At 47.0% G+C, this 26,077-nt stretch overlaps 1 protein-coding gene across 3 annotated transcripts in view; it reads right to left on the reverse strand.

Annotated features, from left to right (window-relative positions):
* Nucleotides 1-371: 371 nt before the first annotated feature.
* Nucleotides 372-26,077, reverse strand: part of HIP1 (huntingtin interacting protein 1) — a 58,321-nt gene continuing 32,615 nt past the window's right edge. Inside the window, exons 10-32 of one of the 3 annotated variants that reach the window (XM_008580459.1) lie at nt 24,510-24,585; nt 24,264-24,404; nt 23,882-23,979; nt 23,467-23,539; nt 19,323-19,506; nt 18,723-18,811; nt 18,199-18,315; nt 17,150-17,251; nt 16,772-16,915; nt 16,099-16,234; nt 14,606-14,692; nt 14,304-14,411; nt 14,087-14,223; nt 9,873-9,983; nt 8,985-9,043; nt 8,550-8,643; nt 7,410-7,510; nt 7,020-7,125; nt 6,161-6,284; nt 5,646-5,707; nt 3,345-3,453; nt 2,554-2,627; nt 372-2,153 (exon numbers count right to left, since the gene is read on the reverse strand). In XM_008580459.1, the coding sequence (XP_008578681.1) occupies nt 2,575-2,627; nt 3,345-3,453; nt 5,646-5,707; nt 6,161-6,284; nt 7,020-7,125; nt 7,410-7,510; nt 8,550-8,643; nt 8,985-9,043; nt 9,873-9,983; nt 14,087-14,223; nt 14,304-14,411; nt 14,606-14,692; nt 16,099-16,234; nt 16,772-16,915; nt 17,150-17,251; nt 18,199-18,315; nt 18,723-18,811; nt 19,323-19,506; nt 23,467-23,539; nt 23,882-23,979; nt 24,264-24,404; nt 24,510-24,585 (2,311 nt within the window). In that variant the 3' untranslated portion in view covers nt 372-2,153; nt 2,554-2,574. Of the gene's footprint in view, nt 2,628-3,344; nt 3,454-5,645; nt 5,708-6,160; nt 6,285-7,019; nt 7,126-7,409; nt 7,511-8,549; nt 8,644-8,984; nt 9,044-9,872; nt 9,984-14,086; nt 14,224-14,303; nt 14,412-14,605; nt 14,693-16,098; nt 16,235-16,771; nt 16,916-17,149; nt 17,252-18,198; nt 18,316-18,722; nt 18,812-19,322; nt 19,507-23,466; nt 23,540-23,881; nt 23,980-24,263; nt 24,405-24,509; nt 24,586-26,077 lie in introns of all 3 variants that reach the window. The other 2 variants (XM_008580460.1, XM_008580458.1) reach the window with 2 other exon arrangements.

Genomic DNA, 26,077 nt, shown 5'->3' on the forward strand with positions numbered 1-26,077 from the left:
GAGGTATTAGAGCACTGTATAACAAAATTAAATAACAGATGCAGCTGTATTTCAACCTCTTATCAATCCTGAACTGTCCTACCTTATTATGACCCATTTACACTCACCCATGAGACTTCAGCCACTAATGACGCTCAGTGACTCATTTAAAAGGCTGTGAGGTTCATTTTCCGCTCTAAGATGTGATTCTTGTTTTAATCAAAGGCATTTCACACCAAGTATAACACGCTCGTTTTCAGAATAGCCAAAACAGGACAGTTGGATTTTGGCTAGAGAATGGACTAGTTTCTAATCTGAGCTATTAGGAAAGTAATTACACTAAATCTGACAGGTATTTCCTAGCGTTAAGACTGAATTAGCCTGTGCTCCTGTTTTAGTGCTTTCTAAACCGTTTTATTATACAGGTTAAGACCAAAAAGATTTTAAAAATTTCTGTGGCTTCTTTTTAGAGGAAGTGTTATTCAGAGAATCTTAATCTGGCCCAATATACTAGATTCCCCCTGCACGGCAATTTGTAGCATGAGTGTGAATGGCCATGACTCCAGAAGTGAGGACATGCTGACCACACTGGGAACACACTGACTCGCTTAACTGGCACAACTGAGCCTCAGAATGGAAAAACACTGAGCACAAAGAAGCATTAAACATAAGACTGCCCAATTTCTACTGCTGATACCTCCTTAGCCTAGTACGGAGGTCACACATCTGAGTAAGGTAATCTGAGTTCCTGGGAGACAGATTTCTGAGTGTCCCACTTAGAAACTGTACAGAGAGGAAGTCAGGGGTGGGTTAGGAAGAGGAGGGCTTATTCACAGTGATCAAACAGAAGTCTCACAACCTGTCACGCAGCAAAACTTAGCCATGTTCCTTTGGGACAGACAGCTACTACCTATGAATTGCTACAGATAAAGAAGGAAGACGTTGTTTTCCAAGATCGGAAGGTCACTTAAATGCTGGGGTCCATTTGGAAGTGGCAAAGTGCTGTCAGGCTGCTGGTCTCTAGGAGGCTGTGCATGTGCCCTCTGTCCTCATGTGCCCTGGAACCATGCGTGGCCGGAAGGAGTCAGAGCCGGTGGTTCCCCTTTCTTGTCTTCCCTGACCCAGATGCTCTGAGGAACCTGCTTGTTTTGGGACCCAGGCCAGTAACAATCCAAGGATGGCATCTGGGCCTTGTTGTGATCTTGAAGGCCTACGTGGTAGGGCAACAGTGCAAGCCATGCCATAGTCATACGTTAAATCCCGATTGCTCCAAGCGTCTTTTTATGGGCTGCTGCTGCTTAAAGGAGGTTAGTAATAAATATTAAGGGCACCAAACCAAGCACAGTGTTCTATCGTGATGGAAACAAGTGTGTCTGATCTTCCGGGCCTGTCCTAGGTAGAATATAGAACTGTCTTCAGATTCAAGAGGATGCCAAGGCAGACACGTGGAGAAAGGAATTAGAAACCCCTCACACACTCCCTCTAGGGCCCTGCCTAGGTGTGAAGGATGGTGGTCCACGTGACGTTGCATGGACAGTTCGCTCCAGGGCAAGCAGTGTTGTGACTCTCACCAGGTCCGTTCAAGCATGGGATAAGGTTTCTGAGCCTGGTCACAGGAGTTCCTAAGCAAGGTGTCCCCTGAAGACCTGGGCTGGGTGCACCCACCTCTCTCCTCTTTCAGTTGCCCTCTCACATGTGAAGATGGCCAGAGGCTTTCAGCTGGGCTCCAGGTTTAGGAAGGAAAGGCACTCGCTCCGCTTCTGCCTTTGAGGAAAGCTATCACTCAGCAGCTCCACCCACCCTGGAGAGTGGCCACGGGCGGGTGGCGGGGCACGAGGCTGAGGTGAGCACCAAGGGAAGCTTGAGCAGCACCATGGCGGGGACAGCCATGCTGTGGGCACCAGAGGACTCAGAGCTCCAGGGTCATCATGCCCTTCAGGAGAGTTGGCTATGTGAGTGAAACTTTAAAAAATAAAACCAAAAAGCCCAACCAACCACTGTAAGAAGCAGCGGGAATCCACAGAATTGCAAATAGAGGGGGGACTGCGTCAGTATTCTCAGCCAGGACACTCCTGCTGTCCTTCTGCTGTGCACAGGCCAGGCTAGTGTCCTGGTTTGGAATCCACCAGCCCTCGGATGCTCACAAGTTTGTGCAAATGATGAAACGGGAAAGACTGAGAAGAAAACAAAAGAGAAAATGTGTAAGATCTCCCCACTCCAAGCTCTCACCAACAAGAGGCCCCTCTAATAAGGACACCCATTGTTGAGGGGCCAAACGGTAGGTGGGACTGGATGGAGGTCCTCTGTTTGGTGGCCCTGTCCTCCCTCCTCTTTGGACCTGGGCTTGCTCATGGGCAACACAGGCCAGCCTGGACACTAGGGAGGCAGGGAAAGAACAGAAGTGGGGGGTTCAGGCAGGAAGCGTGTCACTGTGGAGGGAGTCTTTGCAAGGGTCATGCTGCTTCTCAGCACTGGTCATTGGGAGTGGTGCGGCTGCCACAGGGACTGCAAGGATTTGGTCCGTGGCTGGGGAAATAACAAACACGTAGATGGGTAACAAGGATTTACACTGACATATGGGGCGTTGGTTTGGCTCTATTCCTTTTCGGTTACTGCTTCTTGCAGTGTAGGTGGAGATGCTTCTGTTCCTAAAAGAAAATGATAACTTATATAGCACAATACTTCCTACATGCACTCATTCATTTAACCCACAAAAACTGCCACTGTGTTGGGCTCTAGAATACATTATAATCATAACCATAGTGTGATCTTCTGTTCCCTGAGTTCAGTGTCTAGAACGGATCAGGATCTATTTATGGTTGGTTCCCAGAGTGGGTCAAGTCCAGCAAGAATCAACAGTCATGGCTGTGATCAAGTTGGCCACTTGGGACATGCGAGAAAGTGCATGCAGACTGTGGGTGACAGTGTGTGTGGGCTGGCGGGCCAAGTATCGCGGCCACGCACCCCACCTCTCAGCTCCTGAACCCTCAATCCCTTGGCCGTTGTTGCCCATGGCTGACTCTGGACAGTCAGAACCTTGAAATTCACTAGCCCTGCCTGACAGATCCCCACTGACCATTACCCATTGACAATTCAGTCCTATTGATGAATGTAAACTCCTGGGGAGCCAACCAGGCCAGTGGGCCTGCAGGGGACGGGAGTGAGTGAGCCTAGAGTCCCTCGGTCAGCAAAAGCTTTCAAGTCACTACAGGTTACCCCAATTTTAGGCTTAAAGGTCATTTATGACTGAAGAGAAAACAGGCTCCACGGGAGAGGAGAGCAGTAGGAGGAAGTGGCTGAGCCGAGGGCTCCCGCGCTGTGCTGTGGGAAGGGCCCACTGGCCGCGCCCTGGCAGAGCCGCTCACCTTCCTCCCAGCCCTCAGCGACGCCGGCGAGCTCGTAGTGCTTCTTTCGGAGCTCCCCCAGCTTCTGGCGCTCCTTCTGCAGCTCATTCTCCAGCTCCAGCACCCTCACCTGTGGGGAAGGTGGGTGCAATGGTCTTTTGATCAGCTTGCCGACAACAGTCTTATTTTGACTTAACCCCTTTCCCCTGCATTCTGGTTTCCTTCTTGTGTATTTTGCAGCCTGTTTTCATAGCCATCCAGTCCTCAGTTTCAGCTGTGTGCTCTCATCTCCCCATCATCTTGCTCATGCGTCTACCCCAGTGGCTCTTACGTTTTTCTCACTGTGATCCTCTCCTGGACATGGATGATGCTTTAAAACCAAAGGCTTTGGTGGGATAAGTCGCTAATAAGTCGCTAACTGAATACAAGTCTACTATTTAGCCCACCTATCTGGTGGGTTCCAAACTAGTTGTGCCCCTTTTTCAATCCCAGCTCCCTGGAAGTCCAAGTAGGAACCAGATATGATGGTTCTGGTGTCTCTGAGGTATTGGTGCAACCTAGAGCTATTACTTTTCCAGGAGAAGGCACAACAGTCTTACTAAAGAAAGGTGTGATCTTGACTAGCTCTACTTCTGATTCATTAATGTTTTAATTCAAGAAACATTTGCTGAGCACCCATTTGTACCCCAGGCTCTGTTACAGGTGCTGGAGACATAGTGGCCAATAGATAGATGAGGTCGCTGTTTACCTTGTAGGGGGGAAAAGATAAACAAATGAACAAGAAAAGATCAGATTGTAAAGGAAATGACACAGGGTGATGTGATAAAGACTAAGGGTGGTCAACAAAGGCTACTCTCAGGACGTCACTTTCAAGCCGAAACCTAAATGGCCGTAAGAGCTCAGAGTTGTTCATGGAGTTGTTCAGAGAACTGGGAAGAATATCCCAGGCAGAGGAGCAAAGGCTGTAAAGCAGGAATGCGCTTGCGGTGCTGGGAGAATGAAGGAACCCTGTGTGAGAGGGAGAGGGCCATGAGAGGAGGTAGGGGTCACTTTGCTTCTTTGTGCAAAGGGAAGGATTTAAGCCAGGAGGTGACATGTTGTCATTTATGTTTAAAAATACTATGTGGAGAATAAATGTAGACGGTCAAAAGTGGGAGCGACTAGATCCAGTGAAGTGGTTCCTTTCCTGTTTTTAAATTTCTCATTAAGGAAAATGTGAAACATGTACAGAAGGATGGAGACGAGCATAGGGACCCACCACGTGCCTTTCTGTGGCTCCACCGGCGTCGACTCGCAGCAGACTAACCTCAGCAATGCTCTTGGCTATTCTCCCCACCACCTGACTCTGACACAGGATTATTCTGAAGCAAATACTCGCGTACATTGTAGGTGTTTTGCAGCAGTTCAGGAGACAGACAATGGTGTGTTTTGGAGATTAGAATTGACCAGACTTGCTGGTGGATTGGATGTGGAGGGTGAGGGGAAGACAGGCACCACGGATGACTCCTATGTTTGGGGCTCAGCACCCAGATGGGTGGTGGGGGTGCCATTTACTGAGATGGAGAAAATGAGGGAGGGACAGAGTTGGGTGTGAGGGACACCAAGAGGCTATTTCAGACATGTCACATTTGAGATACTTATTGGGCATGAAGTGGAGATACCAAGTAGGCAGTTGGATATGGATAGAGAGAAGAATTTGGAATTTACCAGCATACAGATGGTACTTAAAGTCAAGCAGGAGTGGATGAGACCACTAAGCAAGAAAATCCTGTCAATATTTAGACAGAAATTTGGCCACATGCCTTTTCTTAAAGATGCTGAGTGAGCTTAACAATCACAGTCCGGATTTTACCCCAAGACCAATGACTGATCATTCTAGAACAAGGATGTCAGATGTTTTCAGGATCGCACTGATTCCTATCTTGAATGGCATAACTCTACTCAGCAACGGAGAGAAACGGCACTGCCTCTGAGGAGCTAACAGAGAATTGATTTTGTTTTAAACTAAAGTCATACACAATTAATACACATCAGAAGATTTAAAAAACTGTCTACAGTAAGACCACTAAACAGTTTGTGGACTGCTGGGAGGTCAAACCTAGTAGGCAAGAGTTAAGATTCTGACCTTTATGAATCACCTCTCTCCACCTCTACTGTTACTTCCAGCATGATTTACGTTCAGTCTTGGGCTAGTAGGTGCATCTCTGCTCATTTCTCCCCAAGTCTCTCTCTCTCTCTCTTTGGCTTTTCTCCATGGGAGTAATATTTGGGGTTGATATCTGGGCAACAGAGATTGTCTAGACTCAAAGACGGAGCTCCTACCTGGGAATCCATCTCTTGGCGTTTGATCTGCGTCAGTGTCATGCTTGAGAAGTCCATATTGTCTGCAAAGACGGAAATAAGACGGTCTTGTCAAATGCTATCCCTGGGTGGCTCTCGCCTGAGAGGCAGCCCAGGCCAATGCTCTGCTGAAATGCTTGGCATGCCATTTGCCAACATGTGCATGGAAGCAACTGAGGGACAGAGAGCAAGAAAGGATGAGGAGGTTACCAGGTAACCAGGATCAGACCTTCCCAGAGGCAACCAGGTCCATAGAGCTATTTCTCAAATTCAGAGAAACAGCTAAATGGCAAATCTACTAAAGGGCCTGTCACTGTACCGATGTAAACAGCATGCCCATGTGGTGTCCCACCTTAGGAGAAAATAATAAATATGAATATAAACAGATGAAAAACTAGACTTTAGAAACAGAACTGTGGGAAGCTGGGATTGTGGGAAAGAATGGAAAGAACGACTAAATGGGGTGGCTCAGAAAAGCATCACTTCAGAAAGGCTACCTGTCTCCTCAATCTGTGATTTGCCAGAAATGGTGGAGGCCACGACCCCAGCAGTGGCGTGGTTCACTCTCCGAGAGGCCTGCTGCAGCTGGGCTAGGTTGGGGCTGTCCTTATCAGCTTTCACCTGTCAGGACAAAGCAGACAGGTTCACACAACACCTAGAGCAGCAAGGACTGAACCAAATAGTTGGCCTGATGGTTCTTGACAAATATGCATGAGCTGCTGCAGTCACCAATCAACTTCTCTAAAACTGCTGCCTACAGGGTCGGCTCCTGGCATATCTATAACATAAAAAGTTATTCCTGGCATTGTTGCTTGGTGGCCCAGAACTCTATCACTTATTTGGATAAACTGTCCCAGTTGTGGAGACCAATCTGGGACAACAAGAAATCAGGATGAATAAAGAACACTTGCTGGGGTGCCGTCAAACCCGTGAAAGGACCTTGGTCACAAGCCTTGCATGAGGATTAGTTGGAGCACTGGTTCAGACATGGACACTAATGAGGAGGCGCAGACACTGGCTGTGGGATCTGGGTCAAGCCAGGTAACCTGCTCCTTATTTGAGTGCTTCTTCAATGCCAGGATTGCTAATCGGAGGTTGGCACAGCTGGGACCATCAGAGGCCACTTGTGACGGGAGTACAGAGTGCATGTGGTGAGCTGGGTAGAGGGGCTCCCTGCTGACAGATGAAAGCTTCTAGAGGGTGATATGGGACCCTTAAGAGGCAGAATCTTTGTTTGGAACCCAACCTACCTGGACCCTGGATACATCATCTGTTCTTGGGGCCAGTTCATCCTCCATGTACTGTCTAACCTAGCTAGGCCTCACAATGTCCTAGGGGGTCCAGCACGGGTCCTACCTTGGATGCAGCCACAAGCTGGGCTGTACTAGCAGCAATTTCATGCGAACACACCATTAGCTCCTCAAATTTCCCTCTGCCTTGTACCACCAGATCGGCTGCATCCCTGATAAGAAAGGACATGATGAACTGGGTCTGAGACAGCCACAACCTATCATGACCCCACTTCCAGAATACCCTATCACCCCCTGGCTGGATGAGAGGACAGCTTGCCTGCCTGCCCTGCCCCTGGGTGGCCCCAGGAGACTTGGGTTCCCTTGCAAACTTTGAGTCCTACTGACTTCCTTATCAATAGCTCATGTCTAGGTTTTTCCCCCCTAGCTATTCTCTGGGGTAGATCAATGAAATGGGAGTCAGGAAGGAGGAGCCTTGGGACCTGCAGACACTTACACCATGACGGTAGCTCCCCAGCCCACAGCTTTAGAAGCTGAGATGAGTCCTTCCGTCCACCGAGAGTTCTTGGCATAAAACTCTTTAGGGGATGCCGTACCCTAGGGAAGTAAAAAACAGTAATAACTATCTTTTATTGAGTGCCTACTATGTGCCAGGTCGCTTCCATATATATTACCCCATATAGTCTTCATGGTAACTCTGAGAGGTGAACATTACTATTCCCATTCTACCAATAAGAAAACTAAGATCGGAGAGGCAAAGATACTTTTACTTTTCCCTAGGTCATGCAGCAAATAAATGGAAGTAAATCCTAGGCTTTTCTGACTCCAAAGCCTGTAGCATTTCTATTATATCACAATGTTTCTATATTATAGATAAAAGAATATACATATGTTCACACACGAATAAGTTAGGATCGGAGGGGAGTCCAGCTACTCTCCATCATTTGTCAAAAGAGGAGGATACACAGTGAACAATTTAAAGAATTATTTCTACTTGGATTTAAAAAATGTTTTTATGCTTTGGAAGTGTCTGATGGTCTGAGAATCTGCAAATACTCCTTGTTCAGTCTGTCTTTCTATTTTAGGAACAGAAAACATTACCTCACAGACTGATAAAAAGCACCACCAAAGCAGATATGGCTGCTTTCTTTCTAGGATTGTTTTCAGGCTCATAACCCCATCCCTGGACCTGTGCCTCCTAAGCTGCAGCTGCATACTGGACATGAGGCTGACAGTGAGCTGACTCTGCTGTTGGGAACAGACATGGCAAAGTCCCCATGAAAAGTCGATGCCAGGTCTGCTCTTTGGACCTGCCCAGTCTGCAAAAGTCCTCACTTTCTCCTCAGAAGGCCCAGCCATGCAATGTAAATGGGGTTTCCACCCTAAGCTCCATCGACATCGCCTAGGGAAAGGGAGCTGGAGGTGGAAGCTCCAGCTGCCCTCTGGGGACCTGGCAGGGACCCAACTTCTTCCAACAGTGTCTGCTGACTTGCACAGAAGTGGCAGCTGCGTCTTCAGGTGGACACAAAGAAGGAGATGGCTGCATAACTGGATTTCAGTGAACGTGGATGAGCCCCTCTGTGAGGTGGGAATCCATAGTCGATGTCTCTTCTCCGGTCCATGGGCCCACACTCACCCTGCCGCTCTCCACGATCTCTCTCTGGAGGTCCTTGGAGGCCACAATCAGGACCTGAATAGTTTGCATTAGGCTGGTGCAGGAACCAAGGATCCTGGGGGAAAAAAAAGTCTCTTTTTCACTCTTAAAGGCAAACTTGGAATGGAAAGAGAGGCAAGGAAAGCTCAGACATTGCTGGAATCCTCCAGGGTGAAACCCTGAAGGGAAGGCAAGAGAGGGAAAAGACTTGTTCATAAGTATTGGTTAAGTCATGATTCCTGGGGCTTCTTTTTCTCTAATTACCATCATCGTTAATATTGCCATCAACAATTACATGGACTCAGCTCTTCCCCGTGGCTGCTAATGTTCTAACTCCCCAGTGGATGTGCAAACTATAATCCAGTGCGAGGAAGACTGATCCTGCTCACCCAGGTGCTCCAAGCTGCTCAGACTGACCTTTCATTCACCTCCAATTTGACTCCCGTGTCTCCCGCTCGGGATTTGCTGAGCATCTCCTGTTAAAAGGAAGTATGGTTTCTAAATATGTCATGAGTACTGAGAATCCACTGATGTCCTACTATGCTTTGAATCCAATATCCTGTGGTAGCTGAGAAATCTGAATCTGGAAGTCCCCATCCACATCCTTGCAAGAGTCAGGAAAAAAATCCAGACCTCCAATCTATTCAGGTGGGACGCAGCCACAGCAGGCTGGCTCTACAGCCCATGAGCGCCTTGACGTTCTGGCATCCAGGCTGATATGTGCAGAACCACAGCCCCTGCCGAGAGAGAGGCATCTGCTACCAGGTCCTAGGGGCAGGTGTTCACACATGGTGGGCATGAGACTTCCACCAGAGAAGCAGTATGTGGCCTTCCCAGTGGTGCCCACTCAGCTTTTTCTGGGAGAATTGTTACCACTGATTGGGGTGCCACTGATTTACTGAGTGCCTGGAGAGGAGATAAACGTGCACTATCTCATTTATCTCTTACAACAGTCCTTCTGGGGTAGGTATTATGATTCTTGCCGTCATATAGAAGTAGAATCTGAATCTTAGCAAGGTGGATGTAACTAAATGGACATCATATAACTAATAAGTTCTTGCTATGGAATTTGAACTTGGTGGTCTGACACCAAAGTATCTGATCCCTGAGGAAACTGCCAACCTTCCTTCAATGAGGGACTTCTCATTTCTGTCCCTCAGAGATGCCAGTGAGTCTGGGTTTTGGTTTCCTTTACAAGGGGCTTCTGCAGCCTTAATGGATGACTGCAATACGTCTAATGGGCAATATTGCCAAAGGGCAGGTGCAGGAGCGTTGCTTTGGGAGATCCTGCGGGAGCTTCCATACCTCTATCCTTGCCGTGGCAGCCTCAATGGCAGCTGAAGTGGCAGCCATCTCCTTGTCCACCAGGTCCCCCAGCTCCTCCTGTTTGATGTCCAGGCCCCTGGGCAGGAGCTCCTGTGAACAGCATCACAAGGCTGAAATGACCCTTTGAGCTGCTCTCTCTTCTCTTTTTGCAGACCTGTAACCCTGACTTGGTGGCAGAGGTAGGAGGGCCCCACCACAGAGCACCTCCTACAAGCTGTGGAGAGGGCTTTCACAGACCGCATTTGGAACTCACTATGACATGAACTCTGGAACTTCATGCTCCTCCCTGCACACTTGCTCAGACCCACCTCTGTCCACGATGCCATCGCTGCCTAGCCCCAGGCAGCCATTCAGCTGCAGCCACTCAGACCCTAACCCCATGCTGCATTATGTCATCACATTTGGTCCATGGGAGGTATTTTTAAAACTTTTTCAAATTCAGATGATATCTTCCAACCAGTCTGACCCTTATTTAACTCTGCTTCCACAGCAATCATATGAGGTAGTTACTAGTCCTGTTGTACAGATGGGAAGCCAAAGCTCAGAGAGGTAACGTGTCCTGACCACAGGTATGCTGCTGACAGATGGTAGAGCAGAGACTTGAACTCAGGTCTGACTAATGGCAAAATTCATGGTTTTAAAAAACATTACATGTTACGCATATTATAGAATAAAATATACATGAGTGGTTTAAAGAATGAGAATAAAGACCCATGTTATCCATCACCCAACTTAAGGAACAGCTTAAGAAACATTATTGATACCTTTGGAATCCCCTTTATCCTGCCCTGACTTTATCTCCCTTCCTCCCTACTTTCCACCCCAGATAAACAGAGAATTCATGAGAGTAATTATCGTGTCTTATTTGTTTAACTCTGTATGGATGCATCCCTAAACAATACATTGTTAAGTTTGAATCTTTTGGTCTTTACATAAAAGGAATCAGAGTGGCAGGCAATGAGAGCTTGAGGAAAGTGTTAGGGTTTTTTTTTTTTTTTAAAAAAAAGGAGGGCTGGCTGGTTACCACAGTTGGTTAGAGCATGGTGCTGATAACACCAAGGTCAAGGGTTCAAATCCCCACACTGGCCAGCTGCCCCCCAAAAAAAATAAATAAAAGGAATCGTATTTGTGTGTATTTTTCCATGACCTTATTTTTCACTCGACATTCTATGTGTGCACTTCACCCATAATCTAGAGATTCTATTCCTAGGTATACCCCAGAGAAACACTTCCATATGTGTATCAAGAGATATGTAGGGCTGAGCCCGTGGCTCACTCGGGAGAGTGCGGTGCTGGGAGCGCAGCAGTGCTCCCGCCGCGGGTTCGGATCCTATATAGGGATGGCCGGTGCACTCACAGCGCTCACTGGCTGAGCGCGGTACGGCCGGGCTCAAAAAGGACAAAAAAAAAAAAAAAAGAGATATGTAGAGATATGTACAAGAATGATCATAGAAACACAGTTGTAATTGTCTAAACTGGAAATAACCCAAATGTCCATCAACAAGAGAACAGAGAGATAGATTAAGCTGTAGTCATACAGTGGAATACTACAGAGTGGTGAACATGACCGTGTCCACACTGATGACTCTCACACAGAATGGTGAGGGCAAAAGCAAGCTGCAGAAGATATGTACCATATGACCCATTTATATAAAGTCAACAACACGTAAAACTAATAACATATTACTTATGGAGTTAGAAAAAGGACATGGTCTTTCTAGCATCTTCTGGAAATCTGATGAAACATTCCACCTTCCATCTCTTCACCTCTGCATTCCAGTTTAAAAAATCAGTTGCTGGGCCGGCCTGTGGCTCACTTGGGAGAGTGCGGTGCTGATAACACCAAGGCCACGGGTTCGGATCCCATATACGGATAGCCGGTTTGCTCACTGGCTGAGCGTGGTGCTGACACCAAGTCAAGGGTTAAGATCCCCTTACCGGTCATCTTTTAAAAAAAAAAAAAAAATCAGTTGCCACATTTTGTGTGATTCCTTCAGTTCTATCATCCAGTTGACTAATTCCCTCTTCTGCTCTGTTTTAATCTACTGTTGAACTCGTATACTAAGTTATTAGTGGTTACTTTCAATGACCATATTTTTCATTTCTAGAAGTTCCATGCTTCTTTTTCAAATATGTCTTGTTACTTCTGAAAACATCTTATTCCTTTCTCACACTTTTAATGCCTTTTTTTAGTTCTTTAAACATGACAAATATATTTATTATGAACTTCCTTAGGACTTTACCTGTGAGACTTCTCTGAGGTCAAGGTTCAAAGCGTATTCCTCCAGAGACAATTAGGATCTGCTTCTGCCAGATATCTGGGTCTCTAACAACCTGACTACTTTAAAGTTCAAACTCAATTTTCTATTTGGGGTTTTTAGGCCATATATGTAGTATGAGATTTGGACCCTGAACCCTTGGTGGCTTGCACTTAGAAATTCCCTAGGAAGCTGCATTTCCTTCTCCCAGAACCAAGGTTGAAAAAAAGTCTCTCTTGGAGAGTAGGCTTTTTTCCCCATTTACTCAAGGTGTGATCCTCCAGGGTTCTTTATTTGGGAGGAAGGATCTCCACTTAATCTTTTATACTACTTGGTCCTAGCTTTTATTTCTTGTTCTCCTCTGTATATGTGGCCCATAAAATCCAAACTCTAAAGTCAAGGGTTTGGATCCCCATACTGGCCAGCCACCAAAAAATAAGATAAAAATAAAATCCAAGCTCTAGACCACCAGAGATGGGTGAACCCCGTAGGACAAATGCTGACTCTAGCATTCTTTTGGCTTCTGATTCTGAGAATTTCCTTAATTTTTAGCCAGTTCAATCAATTAATTTTTTTTCAGATTTTATACAGCATTCTCTGTGTCGAGGATTAGCTGAATATCTGGACAGCCCTATTGCCAGCAGGCAAGCCTACCTATGATGTCTCTACCGCTCTTTGCTTTGCTTTCATTAATTTAATTTTTTATCTCCTACATACTTTGTGCATGCATCCTGAGTTTTCACTTTACTCAATGCAGCAGTATTCTGGGGAAGATGCTCTATCTGCGGCAAAAGGCAGACTGTGATAGCTGCTTACGCCGCTGCCACCAATTTAACAATACGAAACATCGGTATGATCACGCCATCCTATTGAAACGGTCAGCAATTCTCCATCATCCATCATCTTTCTTTGCCCAGATGTTCTAGGTTCTCCATCTCATTGCCCACTTCTCCCCAGCATGCACCTTCCTCCCCATCAGGTCCATCTTTCCATCTGTTTTATCTTTCCATGTGAAAATTCAACTAATTGAACATTTGCCAGGTATCTATCACTTGCCAAGTGTTATGCCAGAGACTGGGGATATAATATGAACAAGGCACGGTCGTCACCTTTGAGGACTCATCTGGAAAGGTGAGCAGGTGCACTATGGTGCTAGCTACCAACACTGCTAGGTGACGGGAGTGGGTGGGAAGGGCCCAGAGAGGTGAATTAAGGGCCAGATAGTGAAGGTCCTTGTATGTCAAGCTACATAATTTGATTTTTATTATCCAACAAGGGATATAATAAGATCTCTGTTTTTGGAAGAGAGTAAAGAGGCCAGAGGCAAAGAAACTAATCAGGGGCTGTTGTAAGAGTCCAAATGAGAGATGAGGGGGATCTGAACACTGGCCCTGATCCCTTCCTTCTTTGAACTTATTACCACACCTTTGAGAAATTACTTAAATGTTACCTTGCACTATATTATTAAAATAGATCTCTATTACAGCTTTTATCACACTGTATCGAAAGAGCTGATTATCTTATTTTTCTTTTCTATGTCTCATTTGTCCACATGCAACTACACCTAACCCAATTCCTGGTATACAGGACATATTCACTCTATCTTTATTGAATGAATAAATACACCATTATCTTCAGTTCAGGTGTTACCTGCCCAACCAGATAAAAATCCTCAGAGAAAGGGAAACTACTTACTCTTCTTAGATATTGCCTAACATGATGATGACGACAGAGATTCTCAATCAATAGCCAGTCAATTAAACATAGCTGGAAAGCCCTTCAGGAGGTCAGGTTTTCCAGCTGTAACACTCTCTAGAATCATGTTGCAGGTGCAGAAAGACCAGGCTTAGAATGTCACTGATCCCCTGGCAACTCCCCAGTACTCACACCCAAGAACAGTAATAACATTTCCTCGATAACGATATTTGAAAATACCTCGCCAATAGCCTTGATCTTGTCGAGGCAGTTCCTCATGGCCACGCTGTCGGCATTCCTGAGGGTCCCCTCTTCCTCCAGGGAGGCCAGGTAAATGAGGGTTTCGCTGCCATACTGCTTACAGGCCTCGGTCAATGCTGGAGATGCAAAGTGACAGAGACTCTTAAAGGCCCTCTGTTCCCCCTACTTTCATGAATGCCCCTCCCCTGGTACTCACAGTCGGCAGGCTCTGGCGGGGCTCTAAGGCTGGTGGTACTGCCATAAGCCAGGGTGTCACTGGTCAAGTGGGCAAGCAGTGTTACTGAGTGCAGAAGCCCACTGATATCTGCCAGGGGTGGAAAGGACAGTTTCTCAGGCCTGGTTGAGGGTGTCACTTTCGTACCCCCTTATGCCCTGCTTTCTGAATTATACACACTCCCTTCTTGATGCACAGGAACCTGCCACTGTTTCCATATTCAACCATTTCTGAACCCCACTCAGCCATCACCAAGGACAGAATCTATCCTTTGCCCTTCTTACCTTCTGGGCAGGCCAGATACTGGCTTCGGCTTTTTTCAAGTTTCTCAATGCAGCTGGAAACAGACTTGACCGTGGAGAGAAGGTGATCTGTGAGAGGGAAGACAGGACAATGTCAGGGGGAGACTTCTCATAGCCCGCTTCATCCTTGTGAGTTAAGCCGCTGGATGGAATGGCTTACCTAGTGAGCAATCCCAGTCCTGCAGGGGAGGCCAAGCTAGGGGAAGGGAGGAAATGCTGGCTACACTGTACCGATGTGATGTGCATGATTCTCTTACTAGAGCTTCAAAAGCTTCTGGGTCTGTTTGGTCCCTTAGCCAAGAACAAGGCAACTGCACCACCAGCCTTTCCTGTGAAGCCTTTCAAGGTCCTTTGGGTCTCACTGCTTTTGAGCCCAGACCTTTGGCTCTCTTTGTCTAGTCTATGATCATGCTGTGCACACAACAGTCACTCCTGCTGCTGTGCCTCTGACCACAGACCCACAGAGACCGTCCAGTGTAGGGTTTAAGAGGATAGCCTCCCAAGCCCAGGCATGGCTCCTGCCTCTACTGTTCCCGGCTGTGTCATCTCGGGCTGTCCTGCCTGTTTCCTCATCTGAAAACAGGGGAATGGCAGGGCCACCCCATGACAACACTGTGAGGATTAACTGGGCCAAGGCACATAGGAAACGCTCAGTAAATGTTGGCTGTTTTTATTATTACTCTCCCTCTTTCCTTCTCTCCACCAGTTCATTTCTCTCCTTGTCTTTCAAAACCCAGCTCATAACATCTCAGAACCTGCCCCAGCCGCCCGTTTCTGGCATGCCCTCTGGAAGTTAGGTAAGTGGCATGCTCCCTCATTTGTAACTAATGCTGTGCATCTTTATAGATGGCTTTCGGGCTGAATAAGCTGTAACAGTCCTTGCTGTTCACTTCATCAAATCAGGACCTCTCCACTCGGTAATAAAATCGACTGTCAGCTGTTTCCTCCCTTCTGCTTCCTCCTTCAATGAGACCTCTTGTCACTTTGCCAGTGTGCCGTCTTGGCTTTAAAATGAGTTGTAATGAGATCTGTTCCTGGCTACGTTCATGGGCTCACAAATCCCCGATGCCAGTGCACTCCTGCTCCTACCTACTGTGCACAGAGGCCCTCCTCTTCCTGCCTCGATTCAGACCACAGTTTTCTCCTTAGAGAGACACGGAACTGTCTGCTCCTCCTCCTGTTCACCTGCACAATTGTTTCAGGTTTCTGCTCCCAGGGGATGTTTCCTCAGTGCGACCCACTGACTAAGCAATAGCCATCATACCTGGGCGCTTTAGAAAATACTACTGCCCGGGTCCTATGCCCCAGAGCGACTGATTGAACTGATTTAGGAGAGAGCCTGGGCATCCCTAAGGGATTCTGACATGCAGCTGGGCTGAGAATCCTGAGCTAAGTTTCATAGGGGATTCAACACCAACAGATAACACCAAGCTGGGAGGATTTGTAACCCGCATGCCAGGCAACTGGAAGAGTACCTGCAGATCCAGCACAGCTGATGAGAGTGGGTTCCTCAAGCTGGCTTAAGGCCTCACGTATCACCTGCTCCGCAGCCTTCCTGGACTCCACCAGAAGTGTTTTCTGTTGTTGCTTTGCAAGCTGGCACACAGATTCCTAGAAATGGTCCAGGGAGATGAGTCTGCCACAGACCCCACAATGAGCCCTGAGTAGCCTCCACCTGTGATCTAGCTGGGATTCCTGGCATCTTAAGTTGTCGCTAAAGAGTCTGCCACAGACACCATAATGAGCCCTGAACAGCATCCACATGTGACCTAGCTAGGACTCCTGGCATCTCAAGTCGTTGCTAATGAGGTCCAAGCCAGCTGGCTTGACACAGAGAGACACACTTTAACTTTGTCCACAGGTGTGTGCTGCTGAGCATGGGCAACTCTGGGGAGGGACCTGCAGCCTATACCCACTCCTGGTGAGAGCACGCCAGGTGCTCCCTTCTCATACGAGACAGAGATGCTTTGCTTTCCCTCATGGGCTCCATGGGTGACATGTGGGCATTAGCAGCTGTGCTACGGATGCCTTTGTAACCAGGCCAAAGGCCTCACGCCCGGTCACAGTCCCACCCCTCCTGCCTCCATGTTAGCACCGGGGCGGTATGATTCCACAGCTGATCAGCCCGACTGGGTGTCTGTGACTTGCCTGTGCACTGGCCAGCTTGAGCTGGGTGTGTTCCAGCTGTTCCTGAAGAGCAGAGAGTTCCTCCTCCCGATGAGCCGCCACACTCACCAAGCTGTCACGCTCTGTCTCTAGCTCAGTGACCTGGGTTGTCCACTTTGCTTCTGACTGCAATGGTGACCACAAGGGAAGTGGGAGATGCTGGGAGAATTAAACTGTCCCCTTCCCAGTGGTCCAAACCCACCACCTGGCCACAAGGAACAGGAGGTCATCTCTCTTCAACCTGCCACATTCATTCCCCTGAGCACACACTGATTGCAGATGGGGCCAGCACGGCCATGTGCAGGATGCTGGGTGACCAAAAAACTGAGCCAGAGGGATATCAAGAAAGGAGGTGCTCACCTGGGCAGACGTTTCCAGGCTGCCTTGAAGGACCTGGAGCTCCTGTTTGCTGGTGGCAAGTTCTTGCTTCAAGCTCTCTAGAACTTCCAGTTGTTCTTGAGTCTAAAAGAGAAGAAAAATGAAGGACTCTGAACCGGGTGGTGGTTACAAGGAATGAAGAAGTGTAAAAATTCCCCAAGCTATCGATGTGAGACGTGTATGCTCTACTGTATGTCAGCTTTACTCCAACCAAAAGTGGTGGGGTGGGGACGTGAGACCCCAGAGTGTACTAAAAAGTTTTCTTCTGGCTAGGCAGAATGTCAAGGGAGGAATTTTTAGGGACATTTTTCAAATGTCATGCTTGAGCCCATGATACTAAAGTCAAACCAGATATTTAAGTCAGGCATCCTAATACTGGCATACTGCTGAATTACGGCATCTCACCATGTTGAAATCATTCCCTTTCTTTGATTTCTTTTCTCAGTGATGTTTTTCAAAGAGTGGTTTGTGACCCACTAGTAAGAATTCACAGCCAACACTTTTTAAAAAGAGGATTAAACAGAATAGAAACTATCTGAATGCCTTTGCATGGTAAGGATAAGATGACTTGGTAAAATGTTTATGTCCATTAGATAGATGTACTTTTCACTCTGGGTCACAGAAAAGTGTGAAAGCCACTCCTCTAAAGTCTGAGATGTTCAGTTCCATCTATCCGACATCTCTTACTCCCCACTTTAACCTCTGACCTGCCATGCCCACCCCACGTGGTGTTCTGGCTGCAAGGCTTTGCCAATCCTCATCCCTCTCTCTCTCTGATCCACGTGCTTTCCCTTCCTCAGACTCTCCTTGAGCCTTGCCCTTGGAAAGCCTTTGCTGATTAACCTACTCAACTTGAGTCCTTTCATTACTTCATGGTCCTAACCCATGCACACACTGGTGACCGTGTCCTGACCGACCCACAGAACTGCCCACGGAGCAGGAGACGACAAAGTCCTCGGACTTGTGCAGATGGTGGATCTCTAGCTCTGCAGACTCCTCCTCATTTCCCAAGTGCTTCTCCTTCCACTCACTTTCCGCTGGGCCTGCTCACTTATGCGTTCCAAGGAACCCTCCAGCTCTTTTTTCTCTCGTTCCAAATCCACCTGGGCTTGTCTGGCCACAGACACCTGTTTGGTCACCTCTGCATTCTGTAAGGGAAGAACGGTACCTTGAATGGGCTGATCTCAGGCTTAAAGGACATCTGCCTTCTAGAATAAATGATTGCATTCAGACTGTGACTGCCCTGGAATTGGACAGAGGAATTCTTTCCTACTCGGAAGGAAGCCAGAATAAAGTTCTCGCCTTCAGATACTTGGCTCTCAAGTATTTGCAGAAATAATAACAGTGGTGGGTAATCTAAGTGGGGCTGGCCCCTAAGGTGGCGCTCAAGCCACAGGAGGCAAGGGAGCTCGAAAACCTGGGGCTCCCAAGGCATGGGTGGCAACCCACTAGAAACTGGCGGAGGCGTTAAACCTGGAGATGCTGTGAGGCCTGAGCCAATACCTCCCCTGTGGCGTGGGGTCTGTAGGATGGCGACAGGGGGTTGAGGTCCTACCTTCCGCAGCAGGTCGGCATGGTTCTGAACCAGCTCGCTGTACTTCTCCTTTAGCTTGCTATACCGCTGTTCATTGGCTTGGGCCTTCCCTGTATCGTCAAGGACAAGGTGAGGAGTCTATGCTGGCTGGGACGCTCTGCCCTCCTTCCAATAAGTCAGGGTCCCTGGAAGATCCTCCTTTCTTTCTACAAATGCACATCGCTTCCTTGCTCTCGAAAATCCTACTTAAATCAACTTCTCTGGGAAGTGGTCTTTAAAAAAAAAGAACTCGCCTGATCGAAATTACTGCCCAGACTCATGCCTCCTCAGCATTTACACACATGCCATTCACTTTATCAGGGGTTCCAGATTTTATGTCAATTTCTTCTTTGGCCCTCCATCCTGTCTCCCTCTCCTCTGGCTCTCCACTGCCCCAGGCAGACAATGATTGGCATCGCCTGTGCCCACTGGACTCAGACCTGTCCCTGTGGCCGATGACAGGCACTGGCATTCCTGACAGCGCTCCTGGAAGGGCGTGAGGCTGGGGCTCTGCTGGCCAACCTTCAGCCTCCCTCCCGGGTCCAGCTAGACTCTGTCCTCCCCACCCCACCAGCCTCTCACTTTCTATCTCCGTGAGGCTCCGCTGAGCTTTCTCAGTGTCTTCTCGCTGCTTCTTGAGCTCATCCAGCTCTGCCCGGAGGAACTCGCAGTCGTCGGCCGCCTGCTGCCGCAGGTGCTGCTGCTCAGCTAGCTCAGCTTCCAGCTCGCTGATGCGGCCTTTCAACTGCAGCACGGCCCGCTGGCCCTGGGGGAGCAACTCGGGGAATGAGTCCAAACACTGCACTGCCAAGGGTTGGGACAACGGGGCCTACCACGCTGCCAGCACTGACCAAATGGACAGCGTCCCTAACAAGCCAACTCCTGAGGTCTCAGGAGAGTTGAGCCACCCAACCTACAAGAGGGGATGGTGGCAGGGGAGTTCTGGTCCTAGTTAGAGTGGCAGCAGTGGAGGAGCTGGGAGGAAGCAGGAGAGGATGCTGTGGCTGTCCCCGTGAGTAAAGTCTGAACAGCCACAGCTCTGAAGGGGAGTCACATACATAGCACCAGACACTGCACATAGCCATCAGAGTTCCAAACCAAACTCTTCTTTATCGCCAGGTAAGAAAAACTGGTCTTTCTCACCATGGCCTCCTAACCAAGTGGCAACCATGGTTATCTCTGGGTATCACAGTGAAACTGAAGTTTGGCTTAAATGTTGTTCTCAAGGTATGTACAATAAGAAAGCATTATAATAGAGACCATGGGAAAAGCAGGTGCTTTTGGCTTTGGCATTTCCACTAATTAACCAACCTTAGGATGTGGTCCAACAAGTATCTATGGGATATAAATTTAATATGACATGATTTTATGTAGAGAGAAACCTAAAGACTCTACCAAAAAATTCCTAGACCTGATAAATTCAATAAAGTTGGAGGATACAAAGTCAATATACAAAAATCAGTACCATTTCTATACGCCAGTAATAAACTTGCAGAAAAAGAAACATGTCCCATTTACAACAGCAACAACCACCAAAAAATATCTAGGAATAGGGCCAGCCCGTGGCTCACTCGGGAGAGTGTGGTGCTGATAACACCAAGGCCATGGGTTTGGATCCCTATATAGGGATGGCTGGTTAGCTCACTTGGGAGAGTGTGGTCCTGACAACACCAAGTCAAGGGTTAAGATCCCCTTACCGGTCATCTTTTAAAAAAAATAAAAAACAAAAACCTAGGAATAAATTTAACCAAAGCAGTGAAAGATCTCTACAAGGAAAGCTATAAAACACTGATTACAGAAACTAAAAAAGACACACAAATGAAAAGACATACCATGTTCATGGATTGGAAGAATCAATATCATCAAAATGACCAGACTATGCAAAGCAATCTACAGATTCAATGCAATCCCCATCAAACTACCAATGACATACTTCACAGAAACAGAAAAAACAATTCAAAAATATATATGGAACAACAAGAGACCCCAGATAGCCAAAGCAATCCAGAACAAAAAGAATAAAGTAGGGGATGTCATACTCCCTGACTTCAAAATGTACTACAAAGCTATCATAATCAAAACAACAATGGTACTGGCACAAAAACAGACACACAGACTAATGGAACAGAATAGAGAATTCAGAAATAAATTCACTTACCTACAGCTAACTAATTTCTGACAAAGGAGCCAAGAACCATAAATGGTGCTGGGAAAATTGGAGATCCAAATGCAGAAGAATGAAACTAGACCCCTAACTCTCACCACATACCCAAATCAACTCAAAACAGAATAAATACTTAAATGTGAGACACAAAACTATAAAACCTCTAGAAGAAAACATAGGGGAAACACTTCAGGACATAGGTCTGGACAAAGATTTTATGAATAATACTTTAGAAGCACAGGGAACAAAAGAAAAAAATAAACAAATAGGATTATATCAAACTAAAAGCTTCTGTACAGCAAAGGAAATAATCAACAGAGTGAAAAGACAACCTACAGAATGGGAGAAAATATCTGCAAATTATGCATCCGACAAGGGATTAATATCCAGAATATACAAAGAACTCAACAATAGTTAAAAAAAAAATAATCCAATTGAAAAATAGGCAAAGGAACCGAACAGACATTTTTCAAAAGAAGACATACAAATGGCCAATGGGTGTATGAAAAAATGCTCAACATCACTAATCATCAGACAGATGCAAATCAAAACCACAATGAGATATCATCTCACCCCAGTTAGACTGGCTACTATCAAAAAGACAGAAGATTATAAATGCTGGGGAGGATGTGGAGAGAGGGGAAGTCTTAAACATTGTTGGCAGGAATGTAAATTGCTGCAGCCACTATGGAAAACGGTATGGAGATTTCTCAAACAGCTACAGTTAGAACTACCATATGTTCCAGCAATCCCACTGCTGGGTATATACCCAAAGGAATGGAAATCATCATGGAGAAGGGACACCTGCACTCCCATGTTTATCACAGCTGTATCTACCATAGCCGAGAGTGGAGCCAACCTAAATGTCCTTCAATGGATGATTGGATAAAGAAAATATGGTATATATACACAATGGAATGCTATTTAGCGAAAGAAGAATGAAATTCTGCCATTCATTGCAACATGCATGAGCTTAAAGAAAATTATGCTAAGTGAAATAAGCCAGGCACAGAGAAAGAAATATATGTTCTCATTCATATGTGAAAGCTAAAAAGGTTGATCTCACAGAAGTAGAAAATAGAATTGTGGTTACTAGGGATTGGTGGGGGGAAAGGGAGGAGGGATGGGGTGAGGGTGATCAGTGAATACAAAATAGCAGAGATAGGAAGAATGGGATCTAGTGTTCTATGGTAACATAGGGAGACTACAGTCAATGACAAAGTGCTGTGTATCTTTGAATAGCTAGTTGGGATGATGTTGAATGATCCTAACACAAACAACTGTTTGAGGTGATGGGTATATTAAGCACCCTGATATGATGACTGCATGCAGTATGAATGTATCCAGATATCATACTGCACTCCATAAATATATGCAATTATCATGGATCAATTAATAAAAACAAATTAAAAAGAGAAAAAAAGAGAGAAAAAGTAGAATAGTGGTTACCAGAGACAGGGAAAGGGAGGCGGTTGGGAAAGGTTGGCAGACTGGTACAAAGTTGCAATTAGACAGGAAGCATAAGTTCTGGTGCCCTAGACAATAGCTAATAATATTGTATTGTATATTTCAAGACAGCCAGAAAAAGAGGAACTTCAATGTTATAACCACAAAGAAATGATAAAAGTTTAGGGAATAGATATGCTAACTATTCTTTTTTTTTTTTTTTTTTTTTTTTTTTTTTTTTTTTCCGGGCCCAGAAACGGATCCCAACCCCCCGGTTTGCCCCCGTACCGGACCGGGGACCGGCAACGGGATCGCAAGCCTCGGTGTTGCTCCCGTGCCTCGCTCAGCCAGTGAGCGGGAACCGGTCTGTATGTGGGATCCGAACCCTCGGACGGGAGCGCCGCCGCGCTTCCCAAGCGGCGCACTATCCAGTGCGCCACCGGGCCGGCCCGATATGCTAACTATTCTTTTTTTTTTTTTTTCTTTTGTCTTTTTTTTCCGTGTCCAGCAACGGATCCCAACCCCCCGGTTTGCCCCCGTACCGGACCGGGGACCGGCAACGGGATCGCAAGCCTCGGTGTTGCTCCCGTGCCTCGCTCAGCCAGTGAGCGGGAACCGGTCTGTATGTGGGATCCGAACCCTCGGACGGGAGCGCCGCCGCGCTTCCCAAGCGGCGCACTATCCAGTGCGCCACCGGGCCGGCCCGATATGCTAACTATTCTTTTTTTTTTTTTTTCTTTTGTCTTTTTTTTCCGTGTCCAGCAACGGATCCCAACCCCCCGGTTTGCCCCCGTACCGGACCGGGGACCGGCAACGGGATCGCAAGCCTCGGTGTTGCTCCCGTGCCTCGCTCAGCCAGTGAGCGGGAACCGGTCTGTATGTGGGATCCGAACCCTCGGACGGGAGCGCCGCCGCGCTTCCCAAGCGGCGCACTATCCAGTGCGCCACCGGGCCGGCCCGATATGCTAACTATTCTAATTAGATATACGATATATGCATGTATAGAAACAACAAACTGTACCCCATAAACATGTACAATGAAAAAAATAAAAATAAGATAATAAAATTGGCCACGTTTTGGTAAAGCACAAAAGCATCTCAGATCCCAATGCATACCTCAGTCTTCACGTTTTCCAGCTGCGTCTTCAGCCCACTGATCTCTCTGTAGAGCTGCTCGATTAAGTGGTCCCTGGGAAGAGAAGGAGAAGGGTCTGCCTGCACTGAACTTCTACCTTCTCCTTCTAAATGCAAGCTGGGAGATGAGGGGAGGGAGTTAAAGCTGGTGGTAATTTGGGGAAAATTCTTTGAAACTCCATAAATTATACTCTAAGTGCTACCAGAAACTAATATCCACAGGTCCACAGTTATTGATTTTCTTCTGGGATTAAAGGACCAATATTTGAAGGTCAAGACATTCTTCATCTAAGAAGCCCATGTGCCATTAAGAATTCCTCTTTGGTTGGGTGTTGCGAGGCAGACCAGGGCTTAATTCGGTTTCTGCGTCATCTGCTTGAACCCAGCCTGGACTCACTTCTCATCCTTGTTCACACCGTTCTGACTGTTGAAATTGAAGGGATCACTGCTGAATGAGCTGCCAAAGATGTCATCAAACTTGTTGTCAAATAAATTCTGCGGTAATCAGGAGGGAATGAGAACAAGTTAGAGATCCACAGAACGCTGCGTGTGGGTGAAATGAATGACATCTAAGAATGTCCCCTTTCTTAATTTGGTCCAGATCCATCTATGAGCTCTCCAGGAACCACAGAGCATCGTGCTCAGTCTAGGTCAGTGTTTGGTTAGGAGGAGGTTGAACCTGGTTAGAGCCAATGAGCCTTGGCCAGGGCCTCTCCCATTGTCTCCCCTGCACTTGGCAGTAGTGGGAAGGGCCTAGTTCTCTCCCAAGTGGTCCTCACCTGCTGGGAGGCATCCATGTCCATGAGGTCATCCTTCTCTAAGACTGGCTCGCTGTCAGGGGACGAGGCCTCGGCTGGGATGACCACCACGGGGCTGATGTGTTCTGACAGGGCAGAGGCTCGCAGGAAGTTGGGTGGGTTCTGAAGAGGGGAGATACATCCTCAAACTCACCCGCCAGCCTTGCCAGCTTTTCAGAGAGGACGTTGGGACTCCGCAGTGCCCAAGGTGTGGCCGGGTACACTCACCTCAGGCAGCTGGGGGATCTGAATGAGTCGCTTGAAGTACTGTAGGTTGCTGGAGCGGTAGAACAGATCTTTCAACCTAGGAGTGGAGCAGGGCCTGAGGGGTGCTGGGTGCCTGCACTAGCCCCCATCAGGGGACAGAGCAGCCACCCAGCTTTCCTAATCCCTACCTGGCCCAAAGGCACAGGCTGTCATGGAGATGGCTCCATGGTGCTAGGATTTAATTATGATGTTACAGAGAAGGGTCACTGACAGCCAGGCCTCAGTTGACTGGTGGTGAGGGAAGCATAATTATGCCACAAATCCTTGGGAAGAGCAGACAGTCCAAAAACTAATTTCTTCATCACTGTGGAATATACGTTGTTGTTTTGCAGATTATCTTTCTAGGAGCATTTGGCTGAGAGTAACATTAAAATAAACGTACTGATGGCCAGTTAGCTCATTTGGGAGAGCATGGTGCTGGTAACACCAAGGTCAAGGGTTTGGATCCCCTTACCACCCAGCTGCCAAAAAAAATAAAAAATTAAATAAAATAAATGTACTTTCTCTGAAGATAAGCCAACTAACCACAGAAAAAATGAAGGGAACTTAATTACTAAGGGATATCTCATTTTAATTGATTCAATTTATTTTTGAGCTACTTGTTATCTCTCCACTAAGATTATAAGCTTCTAGAAGGCAGGGGCCCTGTTAGGCCAGGTATACCAAAGTACCAGGCATACAGGAGTCACTCAGTAAACACTTGTTGGAGAATAACTATCTCTCTAGGCTGGGCCCTAATCTCAGCTGAATATGGGCATGAAGTAACCAACACTTTTTTTTTCTCATTCCCAAATCTCTATTTTGAATGTAGATGCCGAAGACCAAAAAACATGAGCGCATCCAGACTTAGATATTCTGGGATGAAAAAAGAGGATCATGGATCTCAGCACCCTCTACCTGCAACACAGAATTTTCTCTAGCTCAGCCCAATAAACTAAACCCCCAGGGTCTCATTAGTCTTTCAGACCCCACAAAGTAACCATCCCTGTGATGTCACAGCTGCTTTCCCTGAATTCAATGACTGAGAGACCTCTAAGTGTGGCCATGTCTATGCAGCAAAGAAAGGGAGGTGGCTGCTCAGGGGAGGTGTTTTCATAAGCTAGAAAAAAATGAAAGGAAATAAAACCACCTGACCACACATCCCTGTCTTTCTGGGCTGGAGCCAACAGTAATAGACTCTACTGCTTTCACAAGCTACTGGAATTTAACATTCCAGGAAATCAGCCCCAGGGCCTGTCTCCTAGGATTTAATAAGTCATTTATTATAGAATACATACAAGGCTTCTCAAAGGAAATGTGGAAACCAAGAGGTTAGTACAACCCTGCATTTGTCCTTTGACTGCTGCTGGGGAACTGGCAAGAGAAGCCTGAACTCAGGATTCAGGAGCTATGGTCAAGGATAAAGAAATTAACAGGAAAAACAAGAGGGTTGAAACACACAGTGCTCAGCCAGGATGTCTTCTCAGCTCCCCCAGTCCTCCCGTCTCTCTCTATTTCTATATTTCTCCTCTTCTTGGACACACGCACCT

The sequence above is a fragment of the Galeopterus variegatus genome, unplaced genomic scaffold (genome assembly GCF_000696425.1).
Source record: "Galeopterus variegatus unplaced genomic scaffold, G_variegatus-3.0.2 Scaffold2103, whole genome shotgun sequence".
Taxonomy (NCBI): Eukaryota; Metazoa; Chordata; class Mammalia; order Dermoptera; family Cynocephalidae; genus Galeopterus; species Galeopterus variegatus.